At 35.7% G+C, this 22,412-nt stretch overlaps 1 protein-coding gene across 3 annotated transcripts in view; it reads left to right on the top strand.

Moving 5' to 3' along the window:
• NLN (neurolysin) overlaps window positions 1-20,633 on the top strand; it is a 35,773-nt gene extending 15,140 nt beyond the window's left edge. Inside the window, exons 4-13 of one of the 3 annotated variants that reach the window (XM_063180618.1) lie at window positions 2,011-2,118; window positions 4,306-4,408; window positions 5,096-5,256; window positions 6,494-6,629; window positions 8,772-9,138; window positions 10,519-10,720; window positions 14,444-14,630; window positions 15,678-15,806; window positions 16,291-16,427; window positions 17,696-20,633. In XM_063180618.1, the coding sequence (XP_063036688.1) occupies window positions 2,011-2,118; window positions 4,306-4,408; window positions 5,096-5,256; window positions 6,494-6,629; window positions 8,772-9,138; window positions 10,519-10,720; window positions 14,444-14,630; window positions 15,678-15,806; window positions 16,291-16,427; window positions 17,696-17,830 (1,665 nt within the window). In that variant the 3' untranslated portion in view covers window positions 17,831-20,633. The remainder of the gene's footprint in view (window positions 1-2,010; window positions 2,119-4,305; window positions 4,409-5,095; window positions 5,257-6,493; window positions 6,630-8,771; window positions 9,139-10,518; window positions 10,721-14,443; window positions 14,631-15,677; window positions 15,807-16,290; window positions 16,428-17,695) is intronic. The other 2 variants (XM_063180619.1, XM_063180620.1) reach the window with 2 other exon arrangements.
• The last annotated feature ends 1,779 nt before the right edge of the window (window positions 20,634-22,412 follow it).

Below are 22,412 nucleotides of genomic sequence, written 5' to 3' on the forward strand. Positions count from 1 at the left end.
CCCATTCTGAGTATGTTCTGTTGTGTGTTGGCAGATGGTGCCTCGTGTTGATTTTTTCCCTTCTGTATTTTATGTTGGTTTTTTCTTCTTCCCCTGCTCTGTTGCTAGTAATTAAATGGCTTGGTTTGTATGTGGTGTTTACAGTGATTTTCCCCACCCTCCACTAGAGAATGCACAGATACTCTGAGGACTAACCTTAACATGTCTGTGTATCTATCTATTTTTAATTTACAGGACTATCTGACAGTAGGTAGTGAAAACTGATTGCTGTTACTCACTACTATTACTCTCCTAATTTTTTTTCCTCATTTGGTGTTTTCTTATTTCATTTTCCCTTGCAGCAGTCTTTGACCTTTGTAACAGTTAGAGTTTTTGCCTAAGTCTCCGTTTAAGTTTTTTAGATTTTTTTCTTAACTGCAGCATGCAAGCATGTTTTAGCATTAGTTTGCCAGAGAGGCAACTTCTGCGTATATATCCACTTCTAATAACTGTTAAACTAGTAAGAGTTTTGCTCTCAAGCAAACATGAAATTTCCAGTAGTGCCAGACTGGTCAAATATTTGTATTTCCAAATCATAAAATTATTGTACATTTTTGCTAAATTTCTAACACCTTCTCCTGTTAGAAACTCTCAGTTTAAAAGTCAGGCTCCAAGAACATGAATAAAGAACTTCCACAAACAGAATTCAAATTTCGGCTGAAATTATTTCACCAATTCAAAAAAGCAGTAAACAATTGGATTAAATCAGACTTTTCATGGCCTCACTGGTGATTTAATAATTCAGGTAGATTAATTTATTTTCATGATCTTTCAGGGGGCTAGATTATATTGGGGTGAGGAGAATGAGGGCCCTCACACTCCTGTGTTATTTATAACACAGCATACTAAGAGATGAGCAAATCTGCTTGACCTCAGTGACTTGCAGAATACTTTAGCTCCCCTTAATGGGGACTAAAGTTTTCTAAATTAACAACAGTACTCCTTCTAAATTATGCTTAATTTAAGAGCTGTTGGTGGAGAAAAATGATTGAGGTTTTTACATTTAATTCAAGAAAATGTTAAAATAATATAGTCACTTTCTTTTCCCCACACATTAGAGGGGAAAATTTCTTCATAAAATTAGGCTTTTGAATATGCTCCATATTTTATTCTTTGAAAAACTTGTATTTTGAGTTTTGAAACTTGGAATAAAGGTGAATTTGGTAGTGAAACTATAATTTGAAATTTTGTAATGCCTAACATGTGCTCATGCTGACTAGTAGAGGCATGCTTAAGAATGTTGCCAGTCTGCTCCACCCACATGCCTTCAGGAGAGCCTGATGTAAAGAGCTGCTTCAGGTTTTGTTTGTGGAATTCTAAGTAGGTTTTGTTTCTTGCTCTGTCTGAAGGTTTCTTCCTGGAATAAATTAGCAAGGTTCTCCAAAACATCTATGAAATGGTATATAAAATCCTCAACCATGACAATTCTAAAAGTTCTGAGAGTTCCAAAATTTCATGTGTGTAGTACTTACAAGATGATGGTCCTTGTTGGTCCCTTCCAACTCAGAATTTTCTGTGACACTGTTTTGTTTTTGTCACTGAAGCCTGGTTTTGGAGAAGACAAATATGCTCAAATTTTATGCCATCTGATGTCCCAAAGTGACATGTCTAATCTTTTGGGGTTTTTTTTCAATCCCTCAGACTTTTAGGGTACAGTGTTATAGCACTGATTTTCCTCAACTATGTAAATGAAAGCTATCTCTACTGGAGAAGCTTAAGTGCACTGTACTGTAAACTGAAAGGGCTTGTGATTATGACAGCATGTAAATGTGCTGAGACACTTGGAAAGAATATTATTTTTAAAACATTCTATATTAATATAAGAATATTATTGTCTTTTGGTGAAGTTCTTCCCATTAAAATCCAGGATGTTCCCTTTTTTAATATGACTGTGTTCTCAAGTACAACTCTGTTGAAACCCCTCTAATGCTTGAATATTATAAATTCAATTATCCTATACTGTCATTTCAGCAAACCTGTGATCTTGAAAATGTAAAGCCTGAAACAAAGCGATATCTAGAGAAATCTGTTCAAATGGGGAGAAGAAACGGACTCCATCTTCCTAAAGAAGTGCAGAAAGTAAATATGGACTATTTTTTTATAAAGCAAACATTACCAACGGTTGAAGGGATAAGTTTATGGTTAGTTAGGTGTACTAAGCATATATTTGAAGGTCATGCTTTTGGATCTGCTGAATTACTGCTCTAATCTTAACTCTTCTTACTTCCAGATACTTATATCCTTTAAATTTCAATCACTTGAAGGTTTTTAAACTAATTTGATAGACATCCATGATACACAGTAGACAGAGGTGGTCTGCATCACTTCATAGTCTTGAGACTAAATGAAGCCTAGCTGAAAAAGTTGTATTATATATTATGATTGTAGAAATAGATTCCTAGGGAAGATAACTCTCAAAAAGGCTACTAGTGAGTCCGCACTTCTATTCAAAAGTATGTATAACTGTTGCAAACACACAGCTACACTAGTTTCAGTTAACTGATATTGTAAAATGTGTCTAAGATTTTAGACCTGAAAAGAAATCAAAGTAGCTTAGAGGAGAAAACAACCTGCTCTGTGAATTTTTCTTCATTAAGGGAGAACTGGCTTAGAAAGCAATTGTCAGACAATCAGGAAGTAAAATTGTCAGTATCTGAAATGCTGTAGCATCCCACCCTTAATGGCAAGGGAGCACTCAAGATTCATACAGATGCTTGTGGTTGAAAGGAACAACAAAATCAAGGGGTCTGCAAAAGCTTACAAACTTTGATTTGTAAATTATATACATGGTATGGAAATTGGCACGTTAGTCCCTGACCTAGCATAAGCACATAGGAGTGGGTTTTGGATAAAAGGGATAGAGTGAAGGGGAAAAGACAGTGAGATAAATTAATTGAAGAGGGGAAGAGAGAAAGAAAAAAGGGAGTGAGATTCATGCCTCCAGCATCAATACAGCTGCCTAGGTGTCCAGAGTCTTAGGGGCACTGCCTGGGCCTGGATGGGGGTGCTGTTTTATAGACAAGCTTTTCTTGCCCTGGAGAAAAGTTTTGCACTTTCTATGTAAATTAGTTGTCATGCACAGTCTGTTCTTTACACTGTGCTGGAAATGAGTCAGAGGGCTTTGGGTCTTTGGTGGTCTTGTTCTCCCCATAGAATCTGTGCCTGCTTCTCCACCCCATTTCTCTGTTTGTGCTGTGCTGAGCTGTGCTTATCTCCAGGAGATAGACCAAAGACCTTTGTCCCAGAGGAGTGCTGTCCTACCTCCATGTGGCCCCTTGTCCAGTCACATCTTGTTCTTTCTCACAGCATGTTATTGCCAGCAGTCCTTGGCTGTTGTTACCTGAAGTCCTTGGTTTGCACCACAGCCACCCTGCTGTTGGTGTCTGAGACAAACACACTAGCTCTTATCTTGTGGGATTCTACAGATGCCAGCATAGTTCTCTTCAAATTCTGAGTGATATTTCTGACTATATTATGACCTTTATTTCTGACTGTTGAATAGACTTAACCCTTTGTAGAAAATAATCAATATTCATCCACATCCTTCTTCTAATGAGAGTAGTTTGATGTGTATTTTCATATAACTGATGCCTCTAAAGGTGTTTTGAAATTCCTCAGGGAACAATAGTTGAAATACATTTAGATTTTTATTTGGTGTGCATTCTCTTACTTGTAACTACTATGTTTATTTGAACTTGACAATAACATGTAGAAACTTGCTATGAGATATATTAGAAAATGTTTCAGAAGTAGGACTATCAGGGTTTTACAACAGGTTTTAGAATGGCTTTTTCTTGTGAGAGCAGTATGCTTTCTGTCATACCATACCTGTACAATTCCAAAACAGTGTTTTTGAGTAGGTTGCATGCTTTTCAACTCCCTTCATTCTCATTGATCTCAGTGGATATTTTTACACGTAAAATTGTAATTTAGCTGTTCAAATAAAAAAATATTTTAATTTTGGCACATGAAACTGTTTAGTGAATCTGTTTAATCTCTTTAGTCCTCTCTAAGCTGAGTTTAAAATGTTGAAGGGATAGCCCTTGGTCACAATATTGCTCAGGACTGAAAGAAACATAAAAGGAACACTGACAGGGTGTGAAGTGTGATGCTACCTGCAATGTGTTATTTGCTCAGTCCTGGTATTTACTGTTGGTTAGTATAGAGAGCCTATCTGAAAAAAATTAAATATTATTCATGTGGAAGATAAAAATTGCCAGCTTTGATTTTTGTTTTTCCACTAAGTTCAGTTTATACCCAATACAGGAAATAAAGACAATGAAGAAAAAAATGAATGAGCTATGTATAGACTTTAACAAAAACCTGAATGAGGAAAACACATTTCTTGTATTTTCTAAGGAAGAACTTGGTGAGTAGAGTTTGCTGTTTCTGTTTTTTCAACCTTCCAGTTTTACTGGAGTAATTGATTTTTGCCCCATGCATGATGGTTAGATCAAGTGAAATTCTGACTGTTTCTCAGTCTTTTCTGTTTCCTTTTTAGTCCTTCTCCAGAATCAATTCAGAGTTATCTTTTACAGGTGTTCCTGGTGTCTTCATATATTTGTGCTTCCTGAGGTCTTTGCCTTGCATCAAGGTCCTACTTCATTTAGCATGACTGTACTCTGTTCCTTTTCTCAGTTATCATCAAACAATCACTTGTGTAATTATTGGAAAAGCTTTTTTAGTCCTGTAATAAAGTTTAACTAATTCAGTAATTTAAACAAAGCTAGAGATTTCATGTGACAGAGAATTTGGGGATTCATTATCTAAAGGCATCACATAAAATGTGCTCTAATAACAGACTTTTTTTTTTAATGGTATTCAGTTTTTATCTAGTGGCCTTACATGTTTTTCTCATTTGCTCTCAAGTGTTTCCAAATTTTGCTTTGCGTGGTGGAATTTGAAAAAGTTTTAGCAAATTGTAGAAAAGGGGGCATATTTCTGTGGAGATTTCTGATCTCAAGGTGGATTGCAGCAAAACAAATGGCAACAGTCTCACAAAAATGGGGGAGTAGATAATTTTGGTAAATATTGTTTATTTAATTGTGTTCTATAGATGGCCTTCCTGATGACTTTATTAACAGTTTAGAGAAGACTGAGAAAGACAAATATAAAGTTACCTTAAAGTATCCCCACTATTTTCCTGTTATGAAGAAGTGCTGTGTTTCAGAAACCAGGAGAAAAATGGAATCTGCCTTTAACTCAAGATGCAAAGAGGTATGTTGCGTACTGGCTGTTCTACAGTGCAGTGACAGAGTTGAAAAATTGAGCTAGACATTCAAATGTTAGGTTTAAGCTTTGCACATTGTGGAGTATTTTGAAATCAAAACTTACCAGTATGATCTTTACCAGTGCCTTGCTCCAATTTATTCTGATATCCTTCTGCGACCTTAGAAGCCTGGCTCTGTGTGCATATCTTAATGTTCAAGTGGTTCTTTTAAAAGAAGTGGGATCTTGGTCTTCTGTGAAATTTCCCTGCAGTGTTCTGTAGATGCCTATGGACACTTTCCTCACAGTAAAGGATGTCTGATTGTGACTTCTGTAGTCCTTTGAGATTTTTCAGAATAGAGAGGGGTTATTTAAGCACAGGTTTTAATTATAAATACAGATGATCAAATGTGAAATCAACAGATTGCATATGTGCACAACTAGACAGGTACAAAATCTTAAAAGCATTGAAAGATAGAGGATATGTCATTCAGACAGTTGTACCAACCATGCATTATAGAGCAATAACAGAGTTGAGATTTTGTGCTTGAAATGCTTGGAAATGTGATGAGTACAAGATAAAATGGCATCAGGAACTAAACACTTTGCAAGTCAACACACATAAAGAGATTTCTTGATAAAACTATGTGGCAACCTTTGAATCTGGTGTTTGATCTTTTTTCCCCCAACAAATCTCACTTTTCCAGAGCTGGAGGTTTACGTAGTTATGTTTTCAGGTTCCTGAGGATTCTTTAAGACATTTAAGTCAAGTTCTAGGGTTTTCTGTTTCAGATCTTTCTCTGACTACTGTTGTTAGAGTGGCAAAAGAGGAAAATTTGCAAACCAGCTGTGGATGTTGGCACAATAATTAGCGATCTGTCTTCATCACTAACAAGCAATTAAGTCTGCTGCCAGCAATTTCCTTATTGTCTTTCATATGTAAATGGTTGATAAAGGAAATAAGCTCTTCACAACCTGAAAGAAAATGGTGTATATTTTGATCAAATAAAAAAGATAAGTTGTAATAATAAGGAGAGTAATGAATCAGGTCGACTAGGAAAACCAGCTACCTGCAAACATCAAGAAGAAGTATTCCAAGAATCTTAGGTTATATTATATTTTAATCTGAAAGTGTTTAATTTGAAATATTTTCTATTTCTTAGGATTACAGATATTATTGAGATAATTGTTTGTTAACATGTGGTTTCTGATTTCATTTTACAAATGTGCCTACTTTCTTTTTTAGGAGAACACAAAAATCCTGCAGCAGTTACTTCCACTAAGGGCAAAAGTAGCAGAGCTTCTTGGTTATAACACACATGCCAACTTTGTCCTGGAGGTAAACACTGCCAAGAGCACAGATAACGTAGCAACCTTCTTAGGTTTGTTCACATTTATAAGCAATACTTGTATATTTAATGTAGGAATGTAGTAATGTAGTACTTGCATATTTAATGTAGTAATGTAATGTAATATATTTAATGTAGTAATGTAGTAAGTTTTGATTTCAAAAACATTACTACATAATGTAGTAATACGTCCCCTAGCCAAGATGAATTTAAATACATAATTGGGTCACAGCACCCATGACATTTAGCCAGAAAAGGAGCTCTGCTGCCTCTGTTCTGGCATATGCATTTTTTAGATTATAGCTATACAAATGAAGTTGTTCCAAATCAGGAAGCACAAGGCAAATTGTGAGAATATTAAGGTTTAATCACTTGCTTATATTGATTGTCACAAGTTCTTTGTGACAGCCAGTGTAAACAAGTGATTAAACCTTTCTCTGCCCCAAAATGCAGTTACCCTAATTTAGAACCAGAGTAAAATGTGCAGCTTAAGCAGTTTTATCAGTTCAAGAGGCTGCATCAGAACTGCTTCTTTTCATTCCCAATTTTTTGCGAATCAGTAGCCTTGGTGTCTGTTTCTGGTACAGCTGCATTAAGTATAAAACTTTACTGTATGACATGTTGCAACTTCCATGAGCTGAATTTAAAAATTATATCTGGAGTGAAGAATTAAATCTGGAATTCAAAAGCCCTGTAATGGAATTTTATCTGAAAATAGAGGTATCTTGAAAATTTTAAACACAGTGGTTTATGAATGAACTCAGAGTCCTCCTGTCATTGTCAGTGGACTCTTGGATGTAGAGTTAACCTCTGCTCTCTGGTAGCTCCATTGAATATGTGTTCCTTTATATTGATGTATCATACAAGTAACCCCCCCCCCCCAAAGAAATTAGCACAAAAAGGAGGTATGTTTGCTGGTATCGGGGTGTTTATGCTTCAGTAAAGAGGTTCTAATGCTCCTCTTTCTAAACCCATAATTCTATTGCATTTCTCCTGAAATGCTCATCCATCAGATCAGATCCATATTTGGCAATACCAGTTTTCAGTATACTTGACAATTAACAAATACTTTGTTTTGATTTATTATTACATGTTAGGGGTTTTAAGTGTACTTGAAGTATTTTAGACTTTCTTTGTCCATTATATGATTGTAATACTGTGTTTTTTCATTTATTTTGAAGCTGACACACATAAGTTAACATATCATGTGTCATGGTAATTCTCACAGAGGGAGAACATGCATCAAATTAATTGTCACTTTTTATTTGGTTCTTTTGATATATCCTCAGCTACCAGCATGATATTGTGTTTTGCTCTACTTTGTTCCTATCTAATCATGTTTTAAATCAAATGTTCATAAGCTGATCTTACATCTAGGAAGAAGAGCATTCTCTCCTATGACATATTCTGAATTTAGCACAGTACAAGCTGCAAACAATATTTCAATCAGGCAAATGCATTTAGTGTGTTACAGCCTTCCTAGAAACAGAAGTGGCAATTCCCAAATTTTACACTGTAGATATCAACAATTAACATTACTGTGAATTCTTAATGAAGAAAAATTTTCTGATAAACGAGAAATATTTACAAGAGAATGAGTTCAGAATGTACTGTATGGAAGTGTCAGTAAGCTTAAATATTTTATATTCAGTATGTCTGCTGCCAAAGAAAGTGTATTGGAAATAATTTGAATCATAGACTTCAATATCCAGAAACTTTGCTAGTGTAGAATCCAGACATCATATAGGCAAGAATTCTTGGGTCTCTTGGATCTTTTATAGAATTTTAGCTAGAAGTATTGAATTTTGTGTTGCACTTCCTTCCAGTAACTATCAATAGTTCTAGTCTTGGGCTGTTGCTGAAGAAATGTATGAGGAATACTGAGATTACATGACATAAAATCAAAGTGTTCAAACATAAGTATTTAGTGTTACTTTTCATTTATGATGACTTGAAAAAAGTCTAAATTCAACTAAACCCTTCACACCACTCTTTGGCCTACATGGAATCTACTGTATCATTTTTAGCATTTAGGACAAGAATGCAGATGTTGCTTGTTGTTGGTGAATGAATGGGAAACACCCACTTCTGAAGTATGTGCTTGAAGTGTCGAGTGCATTTTATAGGAATAGATAAGGAACATGGAAGTTGACTCTAAGCCAATCTTTCTTTCAGATGATTTGAGTAAAAAGCTGAAGCCTTTGGCTGAGGAAGAAAGACAATTCATTCTAGAACTGAAGAAGGAGGAGTGTAAAGAAAGAAACTTTGATTATGATGGAAGAATCAATGCATGGGATCTTCATTATTATATGAGCAAAACTGAAGAGCTGAAGTACTCCATAGATCAGGAAAAACTGAAGGAATACTTCCCAATTGAAGCTGTTACAGAAGGCTTACTGAATATTTACCAGAAGCTGCTGGGACTTGAATTTGAGCAAATAGAAAGTGCTCATGTTTGGCACGACACTGTTACTCTTTATACAGTAAAGGATAAATCAACAGGAGAAATGCTAGGGCAGTTCTATTTGGATCTTTACCCCAGGTAATGACTTAGTGTTTTGCTTGCGTGTTGAAAATGGAATATATCTTAATGGGTTGCTGCTTGTTTAATTAAAATTTAATGCATTTGGAAGTAAATATTTGTTCCACTGACAAGATTAATATTGTGTTCATTAAGTTGTCCTCTGGACTGTATTCAGATTTTTTACACTTTTTTTTAAAAGTACTTCCATATTTCTTCCTTAAATTCGTTTTTATGAAGCATTGTTACTTCATTCATATTTTTGGTAGTATTGCTCTCTAGTCAGTTGTCCATAATTTTTTGCATCTATGAACTTTTCTCCTTCCTAGCTTACTACTGGGTTTTTGTTTTCTAAACTGGAGGTGAAATTTCTGTTTAAGTGTTACAGCAGTTTGTTGCTCAGATCAATTATATTTCTGTCTGCTAAGGTTCCTAGTTTCTCCTAGTTCCCCTTTAAACTTTATGTGTATTTTCTACCCTGTTGTCCAGACTGCTGAATCAAATAGATAATAGGTTGGTGTTGAGCACACATTCAGATTTACTTCCAGGTTGATCTCTGTAGCTCTCCAGCTGTCTTTGTAGCTATTTACAGTATCATCTGTGTTTTGTCAAAGATTAGGAGACTCAACTGGTTTGACAGGATTTATTCTGGACTAGTCCTTTTTGGCTACTTGTCACTACTTTTTTTTTTTTTGCTTTGGTGTAGGGTTTTTTAGATTAGTATTTATCATGTGATAAATTTGCTGACGTCCTTTTTAATGTAAGTTGATTTAATGTTTTCTGGCCTAAGAAAATTAGGCTACTCAATAAATATAGTAGTAAATAAATTTTTCTTTTTAGGGTAACATACCTATCTCCTTCACCTGTTTACCTGCTTCCACCTTTATGTATATCATGGGAATTGCTGAGGGAATGTGTCAATAAGACTCCTCCGACTTAATCTGAGTAGTTAACTGAATAGTTTAGGGCAAAATTTTCAAAATCATTTTTCTTTAAACTCTTGCATCACAGTGAAAATGCTGTTTACTGTATTCTTTTACCTTCTGTAATAAAAAAAATTGCATCAGTGAACAGAACCTAGTTCTTCCTGTTGCAGTAGCAGTTTAAAACACAACTGGCATCTGAAGTATATATACTTTCAGCTTTTCAGTTAAAAACAGGTTCTTTTAAATGCTGCTGGAAATCTTGAAATGTTGTGATTTCAGTATGAGAGTAGAAGGGGCTTTTTTCCCCTTATGCTCTTAAGTTGTTGAGTCTTAGAAGTCATGAAAATATGTACATTTTTGTGTAAAACTTTGTGTAGAGAAACTGACTGATTGTCCCTGTTCTTGAACAGACTTCACCATTCTGGTGAGCAGGCTTGTGGTTTGAAGATAGTATCTGATGTATTTTCTTACACAGAGAGGGAAAGTATGGGCATGCAGCCTGCTTTGGTCTACAACCTGGCTGTCTTCTCTCTGATGGCAGCAGATTGATGTCTGTAGCTGCTCTGGTCACCAACTTCACAAAGCCAGTGTCAGATCGACCATCGTTGCTGCGACACGATGAAGTAAAGACTTACTTCCATGAATTTGGTCACGTAATGCATCAGATATGTGCACAGGTTAGTGATGTTTCTACTCCAGTGTAAGACTTCTTTCTCAACTGCCTCAAAGCAAGGTATAGTTCTGTTTTGATGGTTTCTAGTTTTAGTAAAGCACCTATGTAGAGTTCTGGTTATTTTTTTGAAGCGTCAGGTTGGTTTTTATTTTAATATTTATTTAAAACTGAAGCAATAAATACACCTTTTTATGAAAAACGTTTTGGTAGGAACATGTACTTTTGCATTTGCATTATGCAGGAGTCCATTCATCACATGTACAGGTACAATGAAGATGTTCAGTCATGGCTTTGTTCAGACGTCTTTTTATTACTTCTAGTCTTGTGAGATGTATGACATTAGAAACCAGGTATTAGAAACAAAACAATGCTGCTATACCTAGGAATGAAAATAATTTCTGAAGCTAGTTGACCTGCAGCATTTTGGCATCTAGTACTCTTGAGACCTATCTCTCTTGACATCACAAGCATAAAACAGGTCTTGCCTAAGCTATTTTATTTTTTGCTATCTGACAGGTTAGGTTTATTGCAGTGACAAGAAAGAACTGAAGGTAGTTTCAGATTTTCCATCAAGGTACCAATAAAGTTTTAAAATTTCTGTTTTCATTTTTACTTACAATGAATATTGATACTGCCAGATGATACATTTATTATTCACCTAATGAAAATTCTGTATTTCAGAAAGATATGAGAATCAGTATTCACACACAAAAAATTCACATAGTTAATTACAAAATCAGATTTTCTGTTGCATTTCCTTCATCTTCTGTATAAACAAATACAAAATAATAAAGTCAAGGAAAATTTACCTATATTAGATTTTAATTCTTGATCATGATCCTAGAGACTGGGACTGCAGACTAAAGAATAACGTCATCACAGAAATCCATATATTAAATCCAGAGTTAATAATTGCTTAGATATTTTTTAATCATCTTAAAGGTAGAAATATAATTATTATTTTATCAACCCTTTGATAGGTGTTTCTGATATCAAAAACTGAGTAATAAAACCTAGGCAATATAGAAGTGTAACACATTTGGCATTGGTATAAAACAGTAAAAAACTGACAACATTTTGACTGCCAGTGAGGATGTGCCTCAGTGTTTTGGAGCTCTTTCACAGCAGCCAAAGCCAACAATTCCAATGCATATGTACTTGAGTTGCTCTGGAATTGCACACAGATCAGAGGCCTGCTTTCCATTTGTCTCTCGCACTGCTCTGGTGTCTTCTGTGTGCCCAGCTGCCATGCTCACTTCTCTTGTATTGTATGTGAATAGCTATTTGCATGTGTGCAAACTTGCTAGTCCTGCAGAAGAACATCCTGTCCTCTGGAATTCGTGTGTACAAAGCACTGTCTTCTTTCATATGATGATTTGTTTAAGCATGTTAGGATTTTGCAGTTAAATGCTACGCAAGGAGGAGACTGGGAAGGATTGTGAGCTACTGGTAAAGGTCTGATTATGTAATATACTGGAAAACTGAGTTATACTGTTGGAGAGTGAGATCAGGGCAGGGATGGAATTTGCTGGTGTTCAGGGAGTGCTCTTGAAGTAACTTGTACCAAATGCCTTGATGGTTTTGGTAGTGTAGTGCACTTGGGTATGGGTAAATGAAGATATCTGAAGGCCACTTGCTTTTTGCTCTAGCCACTTCTATCATTATTTCTGCCCTGAAGCTGGTGCTTCCTAGCTTTTCTTCAGAGCTGCTATTCAGCAAGGACAGTGAAAAGGGCCATCCTTCAACTGTGGATTTGTGCAGCCTGCAAGAGTAGAGGGAAGTTGTACTCCTTTTGTATTGTTCTTCTGAATACATAAGAGGAAGATGCATGCATGTGACACAGATGTCAGTTCAAGGTTATGTCCTGTATTATACATATTTTTTTTGGTAACGCTGCGAGAAACTAAGTTTAAAAGCCTGTAATCCTGTCAGGATCTATTTCCCAGCAGAGGATGGACTGTAAGAATATCAACAGCTCTTAGAGAGGACAACAGAGAATTCTTTTTCTTTTAGCGCTTAAAATGTTTTGTTAGTATGATGAGAACAAAAATAGAATTGGGCTGGCAGGAGAAGATAGACTTATTACAAGACAAGGGTGGAGTGATGATAGGAAGGCTCTGCAGAGGGATCTGGACAGGCAGGATCTCATGGCTGAGGCCAATGGTGTGAGGTTCAACAAGGCCCAGTGCTGGGTCCTGCCCTTGGGTCACAACAACCCCAGGCAGTGCCACAGGCTGGGGCAGAGTGGCTGGAAAGGACCTGGGGGTGCTGGTGGCAGCAGCTGGACATGAGGCAGGCTGTGCCCAGGGGGCCAAGAAGGCCAATGGCATCCTGGCCTGGATCAGCAATGCTGTGGCCAGCAGGGCCAGGGCAGGGATTGTCCCCCTGTGCTGGGCCCTGCTGAGGCCACACCTCCAGTGCTGTGTCCAGGGCTGGGCCCTCACTGCAGGAAAGGCCCTGAGGGGCTGGAGAGAGTCCAGAGAAGGGCAATGGAGCTGGGGCAGGCTCTGGGGCACAAGTCTTGTCAGGAGTGGCTGAGGTAGCTCTGCATGTTTAGCCTGGAGAAAAGGAGACTCAGGGACCTTATTGCTTTTTACAGCTGCCTGAAAAGAGTCTGTAGCCAGGTGGGGGCCAGCTTCTTCACCCAGGCAATCAAGGACAGGACAAGAGGAAATGGCTCAAGTTGCACCTGGAAAGGTTTAGATTGGATATTAGTAAATTTTTTTTTCTCTGAAAGAGTTGTAAATCTTTGAAATGGTTTGCCCAGGGAAATGGTGGATTGATTCAAAAAATGTGTGGATATGGTACTTGAGGACATAGGTTAACAGCTTAATGTTGAACAGGGTGGTGATGCTGGGTTGGTGGTTGTACTTGATAATCTTAGAAGTATTTTCCAACCTTTATGATGCAATGATTCTATGAAATTAAATAATTTCTGTGTACTTGAACTGTCTTCTTAGAAATATTTGGATTTTAGTGAAGATTCTTAACTGTACAAACTTTTCTTCAAAATTGGTATTGGAGGAGCTTCTTAAACATGAAGTTATTGATGATACTAAAATTAAAAAAAGTTCTGGTCTGTTTTGCTTTCAGAAGAAAGATTCTTTTATCAAAGTGTCAAATTTGAAAACTTTTCATGGATAAGGTTGCTAGGATTTATTTATGTCAGTCTATCAATTACTGGCTAAAAAAGTTGTTCTGTATGTTAACCATATATATTGCAAATGATGACAAATAGGGCAAAGCTTAATAGAATAAGTTGGTTAAGTAAAATCTGTGAGTCAATGGGGTAGACTACAATACAATAAACGTTTTAAAGTGCATAGTTGGAGTTTATTATTTTACTTTGGAGTAATACAACAAAAATCTATGATAATTTACAAATTATATCATTGTCACAGGACAGCATGAAAACATTTGTATTGCTGTCATAACCTTAAAGGTAGAAATCAATAATACTAAAAAATTTGGAGTACTGTTCTGTACTAGTAGATAATTCACTATATAACTGCTGAGTACTTTACCCCTTGATAATAGTCTTATGTCTGATTTTTTTACCTCCTTTCTTTAAATTGTAGTATTATTGTTGTTGTTGTTGTTGTTGTTGTGTTAAAATAATTCCTTTTCCTGTGATTTAAACTGAAATTTTGACATCTGAAATATTATATTCTGCTAAAAATCTTGGCTTCTATTTTAATTTAATTAAATGGCTTTTTGTTTTTCCTAGACTGATTTTGCAAGGTTTAGTGGAACTAATGTGGAAACAGACTTTGTGGAGGTACCTTCACAAATGTTTGAAAACTGGGTGTGGGAAAAAGAGCCACTACAACAGATGTCAAGACATTATAAAGATGCAACCCATGTTGGAGACACTCTTCTGGAGAAACTTGCTGCCTCTAGACTTGCTAATACAGGTATATCTGTGTTTTCTCCCCAAAGTACATGTATAAAAGTATGTGATTTAAAAAGCTGACAAACATGAGAAGCCTATTAAATTTCTTCTGTGTGTACACTTACCACTGTCTTTTTGTGTTTATTTGTGTGGGAACCCCACTAAAAAAGGCCATGATGATGGCAGGTAGAATTCTTTACAGGAACAGCAGCAGCTCTGATTTTCCAGGCCACCTCCAGAACTAAAATATCCTTCCTATCCATGTAAATTTTAACCTGTAAGCTTTTTTTGTTTAAAACTGGTGGTGTGTGTAGTAGGTGGAGGAGAGTAGTCTGGTGTAGTCAGGTAGTCTCATGTAGTCAGGTGTGGCTTTTGTGTTTTTTTAATCTTAAATGTGGTCCAGAACAGGCACTGTGCAAGACACAGTATAGCTACATGTATTGTCTACATTTGATTTGCATGCAACACTTAGCAGATATGAAAGTTACTTGCAAATTTACTGAACAGACATAACATATCCCAGACAGCATTGTTGTAGACCTTATACATCTCTCCAGACTGAGACTGTAATCACACGTCATTACCTATCACGTCATTATTATTCTGTCACTCTCACCTCTTTATTCTTGTAATCAGATCTTCCCATTTATGCTGCCAATTCGTCCTTAAGCTACTCCTGTTTATTTCGTACTGCTTTCCTATCCCGAACAAGAAGTCTTTGTCCTTGTGGCTTGCACAGACTCTAGCTCCATAAGGATTTTGTCTGAGTAAAGGTTCATATCTTGTAGCTTCTTAAAAACAGCTTAAATTAAAATTTGCTTTTAAAATACCTGCTTTATTTTAGTTTAGATCTATGAGGAAAGTAATAATCAAAAGAGGGGGCTTAGCATGATAATCCTTTATTAAAACTATGCTTCCCAACTCTTTGTAAGTGGAGTGATTCAGATGGAAATTATGTAACTCAAAAATTCTAATAATTTAGTATGCATTTTGAGATCTTTGAAGGAAAGATGAAAATCAAACTCCATCTATTTTGATGCTGGTTAATTAAATGTTTTTACCCGATTAGGCCTTCTAACCCTCCGTCAGATTGTTTTGAGCAAAGTTGACCAGGCATTGCATACAAAGCTGTCTGTTGACCCAGCAGATGAATATGCTAAATATTGTATGGAGACTCTAGGAATTCCTGCCACCCCAGGTATGTAAGTATGAAGCTTTTATGCAGCATGCCCAAATGGTTCAATTTAACATGCCTTTCTTTCTCAGTAATGCTCAGAATACAAAATACAGGGCTGTTCATGGAATAATCTACTTTATAAAGCTGAAATAATTATTTTTAAATTTAGGATGATCTTAATGACCTCTTCTAAAGGAAGATTCTGAAGTTGAATATGTAACTTAGCCTTTTGCAGGATGTATTTTAGAGCGACATGACATGAATTCCACTTTAGATGATCTGTCACATCTCTATTAGATGTACAAGTAGCCTAAAAGGGGAAATTGAGTTTCCTTTGTTATCAACAGACTGTGTTCAATAATTTGAGGCCTACTCAGACCTTTTATGCTAAAAGTTTCAAAGTAGTTGACATAAATTCCTTATTAATTTATTGTTGAAGTACTGTATGCATCAGAGAAATAACTGAATTTGATTTCAATAACTTGATGTTAATCTGCTTTTCAAGGAACAAACATGCCGGCTACTTTTGGACATTTGGCAGGTGGTTATGATGGTCAATACTACGGATACCTGTGGAGTGAAGTTTTTTCTATGGATATCTTTTATAGCTGCTTTAAGCAAGAAGGAATAATGAATCCAAAAGTAGGTGGTGAATACTTTTTGATAAACTCTTCTGTTGCACTTTGTCTCTGAAACCACATTTATTGCCATCACGACCCCTAAGTATAATGTCTCAAGTACTACTACTGTACCTGTTGAGTTCAGATCAAGAACAAAAAAATGTGTAAAAGTAACTAAGAAAACCATCTTAAAACTTACAAGAGAACTTGAATTTCAATGCAATTCTTACATCACCATATATTTAATACTGTAATACTTTTGAGATATTGTCTAATGCCTTCCTCTGAATGAAAAAACATTCCTCCATTGCAGGAGCAGATGCATATTCATCTGCTGTGAAACCTGTATGATAGTGGTTCTCTGATTCTTTTAAATTTCCATTACATTCTGTGTACCTGAACTATATATGGTCCTTTTATGTAGTTACTATTTAGAAAACTGAATTTATTTTGAGCTTCGAGCTTCCTCTGTCACAATACAGAGTAATGTGAAAGTTGTTTCATCTTCACTTTAAATCCCAGGTCCATTTTGAAGTCCAAATCATTTGCAGGTTCTAGATTTACTGGGTCTTTTTTCCCTAGAGTAATTCTCCAGTCTCTTCTGCCTCCGGCAGAGAAAAAGGATAATTAGTGATGTGGTTAGTAGCCCTGCCAATTCTAGCAATGTTTTTCAGAGATTATAGTATTAGACTTCAGTGGATGTGCTGCAGATGAGATAGGTGAGTTCTGTTATTTTGGGTTTCCTGATCTTCTTAACTGTGTTCTTGATTCAGCTGCCAGCACTAGTGTACAACTGTGTATATTACAATGATGTGAGTGCCATGCCATTCCACAATGCTACGGGTTGTCTTATCTCTGAAGTATCTTCTGTGTTATCCAAACAAAGATTAAAGAAAGAGAAATCATCAGTTAGAGAAAGGATGTTGGGTTCCCTTTTCCTGCCTATCAGTCACGGGGTAATCCTTCACTGAAGATTTTAAGGATGTTGTGTTTTTGTCATGCTTTATAGAATGTCTTCAGACAAGTTGTGATTATAGCTTCAAAACCAGTGTAAAGCCACAAGAAAAACAATTTTGTTAGAACTGGTCAAATTTCTGCTGTCTTGAGTTCTTCCACTAGATCTAAATTATACTTGTGACATATCCTGGTATATCCTAATTTGGTATTAGGAAAATCTGGAAGGAGGAAAGTTGTTTTATCATTAATAGGTTTTTAAATATGTAACAAATACAGAAAAGGGGGCAGTGGGCAAGATAAGAAGTACTAACATTCTGCTTTGCTTTCTGTCAGGCTGGGATGAAATACAGAAACCTCATTTTGAAACCTGGAGGATCTTTGGATGGAATGGATATGCTACAAAATTTCTTGGAGCGTAAACCAAGCCAGAGAGCTTTCCTATTGTGTAAGGGATTACGTGTTCAGTGAAGCTATGATTCTTTGGTAATGGCATAAAGTATGGAATCAGCTGGAAATGTCAGTGTATTTCACATTTTAACTATGTATCACTCTAGGGAAACTAGGTCATTTTTTGATGATTTTTGAAATTGTATAAATAAAAATGTGACTTTTAAAACAAAACTTCATAGGACTACAAAATTCAACATCAGGGAAAAAAGATCTGAGATGTGCAAAATCTGAGGAAATTGGATGGTAATTTTTAATTTTTTTTATGAAATAATATTAATTAATACTGATCAATATGAGGAGTTAATGCCATGTTTTTCTTTTAAGAGACACATTTAAATTATGCCTTGTGAATTAATTTTAAAACTGAAGGGGATAAAAAGAATATAACCAGCAATAAAGGAAGCAGATTCATTCTTATTCTCTATTCTCTTTTGTATTGATGGTTCACCAGTGTCTCTGATGGATAGGAAGTGTGTTTGATTTTGTCATTGTTTGGATTCAGTCCAGCTGCCTGACAAGTTTCAAGACTGACAACCTGCCCCAGATACCTTTACAGCAGAGATGTTTGTGTGGTACTTTTTGACCTAATTCTGATGCAGGTTAAATTTTTGTACCATTTATATACTTAAAAGTATAACTAAAAAGGAAAAAATCAGCCAAAATCAGTGACTTTTTCAGTTATTCCAACACTCTTTCTGTTGATAACCACAAATCAGGTCTTTATTTTCCAAATTATATCAACATAGGCATTGAAGTATTGTACTTGAGCAATTATAATGGCTTCAGTTGGCTTCTTAAGTATTTTGAGATACAAATAGGAAGGAAGGAAATAAGATATCCTTGATGGGAATGATAAAAGCCAATTCAAAGTTTTCCTGTTCCTTTCCAGTGTGGCATGCAAAAGATGCTACAAAAAAGTGCAATAGATTTCATTATTTCAGCTGTGAGAGTGTGAAAGTAATCAAGGAATTATTCTGCAGTTTTTCTGCAAAATCAGGAAAAAGTAGTCTTACAAGCCAACTCTACACCTTCCAAATAAAGCTGCTAATCCAAGTGCACTTTTCTTGTCTTAGATATCATATCTTAACTGTGGTTTTACTATTACGGCATGACATAAACAGCTTCTAATTTTTACTTCCTAGCTAATACATTTTACACATTTAAACCACAGTTGTAAACATGGTAGGAGTCTATAGTTATTGTTCAGCAATGAGACAAGAAGATGTGCCTGGTCAACTCAAAAGACTTGTTTCAGCAAAAGAAAGCATGTAATTCACTTTGGGTCAAAGCTGTCAATTTGTTTTAGGGGGAAAAAAACTAAAATTGGGATTGTTCTCAGAATTTGTGAGTGTTTCTCAAAGTGAGAAACTTTAATTTTTGCCCTTTTTTTCTTTTAAAGCATTGAAACTAGGGAGTTAAAAATCAGTTTAATTAGCTTCTGGAATAGAAAATCTGAATGGACTTGCCTTTGAACTGCACCAGTTAGATGTGAGGAATCATAATTATTTTTAGCCAAAACAGATTACCTCTATAGTCTGACCAGACCACACAATTAAGTCAAATCTAACTGTTATAGTCAGTTACAATTTTAGGCCACAGTCCTGCTGGCCCATGAAAAGCCAATGCGTCCATCACATGTATGAGAACATCTTGAACAGTGATCAGTACGGCCAGAATGGAAAGCTGAGAAAACTGGTGGATACAAGATTATCCCAAAACTTATGAATTTTGCCTAGGTTGATTTCGCTTACATTCTTTTGCTTACAGTATTTTGCCATCTTTTTATACATGTTTAAAATTCTGGTGATCCTGTCTTATTAATATGGTTTTTTTCTTTCACTCTGTAATGATAGCTCCAAAGAATGAAAACATTGTAAAAAACATACTAAGTGATACTTTCTCCAAATGAATCTGCAAATCTAAGCAATAGAACCTTTATTACGAAAAAGACACTGTTTTCATTTTACAGTTGGTAGGCAGATTTCCACATGAGGGAGACCTTTCTCTGCATAAATCAGCAGTCTTGGATCAAGGTAGATAATTGTAACAGTAATTACAGCCAAAAATACGTGGTGATAAAAAGTCATGTGATTTGAAAATTAGATTTAGAACAGTACTGGTGGTAATTATGACAATTTAATTGACTTTTTAATTTTCTTACTCTTTAGTATGTGTGCTTGTGTGTTGTACAGTGTTGAATAGCCAAGATACTGAAGTGCAGGAGAATGTCTGCTATTACTCGTGTGTGGAAATGCCTGCATGATTGTACAGTTATGTTAGCAGCAAATGGATATCCATGTGTGTAGGGAGGAAAAAACTAAACCATATTGTAACCACAAATGAAAGTGTTATGTTCTATATCAGTTCCCAAAGAATAAGATTTACTGTAATTTGTTTTTGTAGAAGCTAGTTCCTTCATCAGGCAGTAATTAAGTCAGATCAACCTATGGCTAACACTACACTCAACACAGAAGACTAATGGCTATGTTCTGATATGCTTATGAAAATCTTAATGTGGTAACATATCAAACTTGTCTGCTAAGTTTTATATTGGCTTCCTGGAGCTCTCTGAATTAAATTGGGGTTGGATTAAATGCCTTTTCTTCTTCCAACTAAAGCTTGCTCTATGATTCTATAAAATTGATGTTCACGTTTTTATTCTAAATACCTGATGTTGGAATGGAAAAGTAACCTGGTTTCTGTTTCTGCACCTGTCTATAGCAGGTAGAAAACTTTGTATAGGAAAAACTTTCTCTGACACTATTCTAAGACTGTGAAATGGAGAACCCCAATAAAACAGGGAATGCTTCTGCTTTGCAAACATGAGTTGATGACCTTGACATTGCCAGAAACAATCACAAATATGAAATCATGCCAAATCATGTCATAGGTATCTGACAAAGCCTAGCCTATTCTAGAGCTTCTAGACCTAGGCTTCCCCTGAATTAAATTTCAAAACCATGAAAGTCCAAGTTTATTCCAACCCAACTCTAAGTATTCACTATAATAAATGAGGAAGTAATTTGTAGTTTTTGTCTGTAACAAACAGATGGCTTTTAAAGTTAGTATCGTATCTTCTTAAAATTTCTCTGTGTTAAGGATTATTATTTACTTGTATTAGAAATTCAGATTGGACTTTGGCTTCACAACAAAGGCTTCTCAGGAAAGGGTAATATCAGAGACTCAGGAGAAAGTGCCTATTACCCACTGAGCAAGTGGATAACAGGCAATGGCTTTCAGTTTCTGTTGCTTCATTGTAGAAGAATGGTTTGAGCATGTGGCTGGGTTACAAGATGGCTAAGTGATGGCCTCAGCAGCTGCTACTGCCTACTTGTCTGACAGAGGTCCAACGTTCTGGATTGCCTGCAAGTCACATGGTAATTTTTACATAAATTATAAAAACAGTCTGAGTAAGAGGTTTAAATTTTGCTCTGTGAGATGTGGTCGCTATTAGTTATTATGCTTCTCTCTGAAAAAATGAAATTATATCCAAATACCTTTGGAGGTAGTGCAAGGTAGTTGAGTTAAATGGAGATTCCTGGAGCAGTTTTCTGGAAGCATAAGAGCTGTTTGCATGATAAGTGATCTACTGATAGGGGTTAGAGAGGCTAAATATCAGCTGGTTATGTAGTACCCAAGTCAGTGAAAAAGGAAGGAAAGCAGTTAGGTGGAAGGATGAGATTGGAGAATGATGTTTTGACAATAGTCATAGAAGGGTTGAAGTGGATGTAAGAGGCAGATAACAAGAAGAAGACTAACTTGTTGTATAGTGATTTGTAAAAGGCTGTTTAAATGTTTTTCATTGTTTTATGAATTAGAAACAAGACATGCTTTTCTAGGAATAAATTTCTGTTCTTACTTGCAAGCCAAAGAATATGACACTATGCACTGGCTTGAGAACTTGACTTCTTCCTGACATCTGGAGATTAATTTTTTTTTTCACCACTATTTTCTTCATTAATATATTTTAAATATTAGATTCTCATGGTGGAAGGAAAGCAGTCGATCTATTTTAGACCTCATTAGAATAGATAAGAGACAAATTAAGTAAATGAATTGGAAGTAAGTGGTTGCCTAGAAACCAAGAATCATGACCTAATTTCGTTCGGTATTGATTAACAGAGAATGGACTCAACCAATACTTGCTTGCTTTATTCTACTGGTGAATTGAAAAGGTTAAAAATCTCAGAGTTAAGAGAACCAAGGAGTAAAATTATTGGGGAAAAAAAAGTGAATGAAAAGTTGTATGTCTTTGAGATTCAATTGGCCAAAATCCCACAATTTCACAACTTAAAAATCTTTGTGAAAAATTCTAAGAACCAATCTGCTCACCAGTAAAAAGAGCATTTAAAAATAAACAAAACAGAAGTGTGTGGTCAGAAGTAGGAAATAGTTATAAAATGAGGAATTGTCAAGTGTTAAAAATTATAAAGACAGCTAAGACTGTCAAGGCAAAGAAAAATGGATGAAAGCATTATAGCAAATAATATATATAACTCAATGTGTTAAGAATAAATAAATACCAGTTGTGTTACAGACCCTTCAATGGATGGAAATGCTAATATGGCAAATGATAACCAAGACAGTTTTAAATTCAGTT

The sequence above is a fragment of the Melospiza melodia genome, chromosome Z (assembly GCF_035770615.1).
Source record: "Melospiza melodia melodia isolate bMelMel2 chromosome Z, bMelMel2.pri, whole genome shotgun sequence".
Classification (NCBI taxonomy): Eukaryota; Metazoa; Chordata; class Aves; order Passeriformes; family Passerellidae; genus Melospiza; species Melospiza melodia.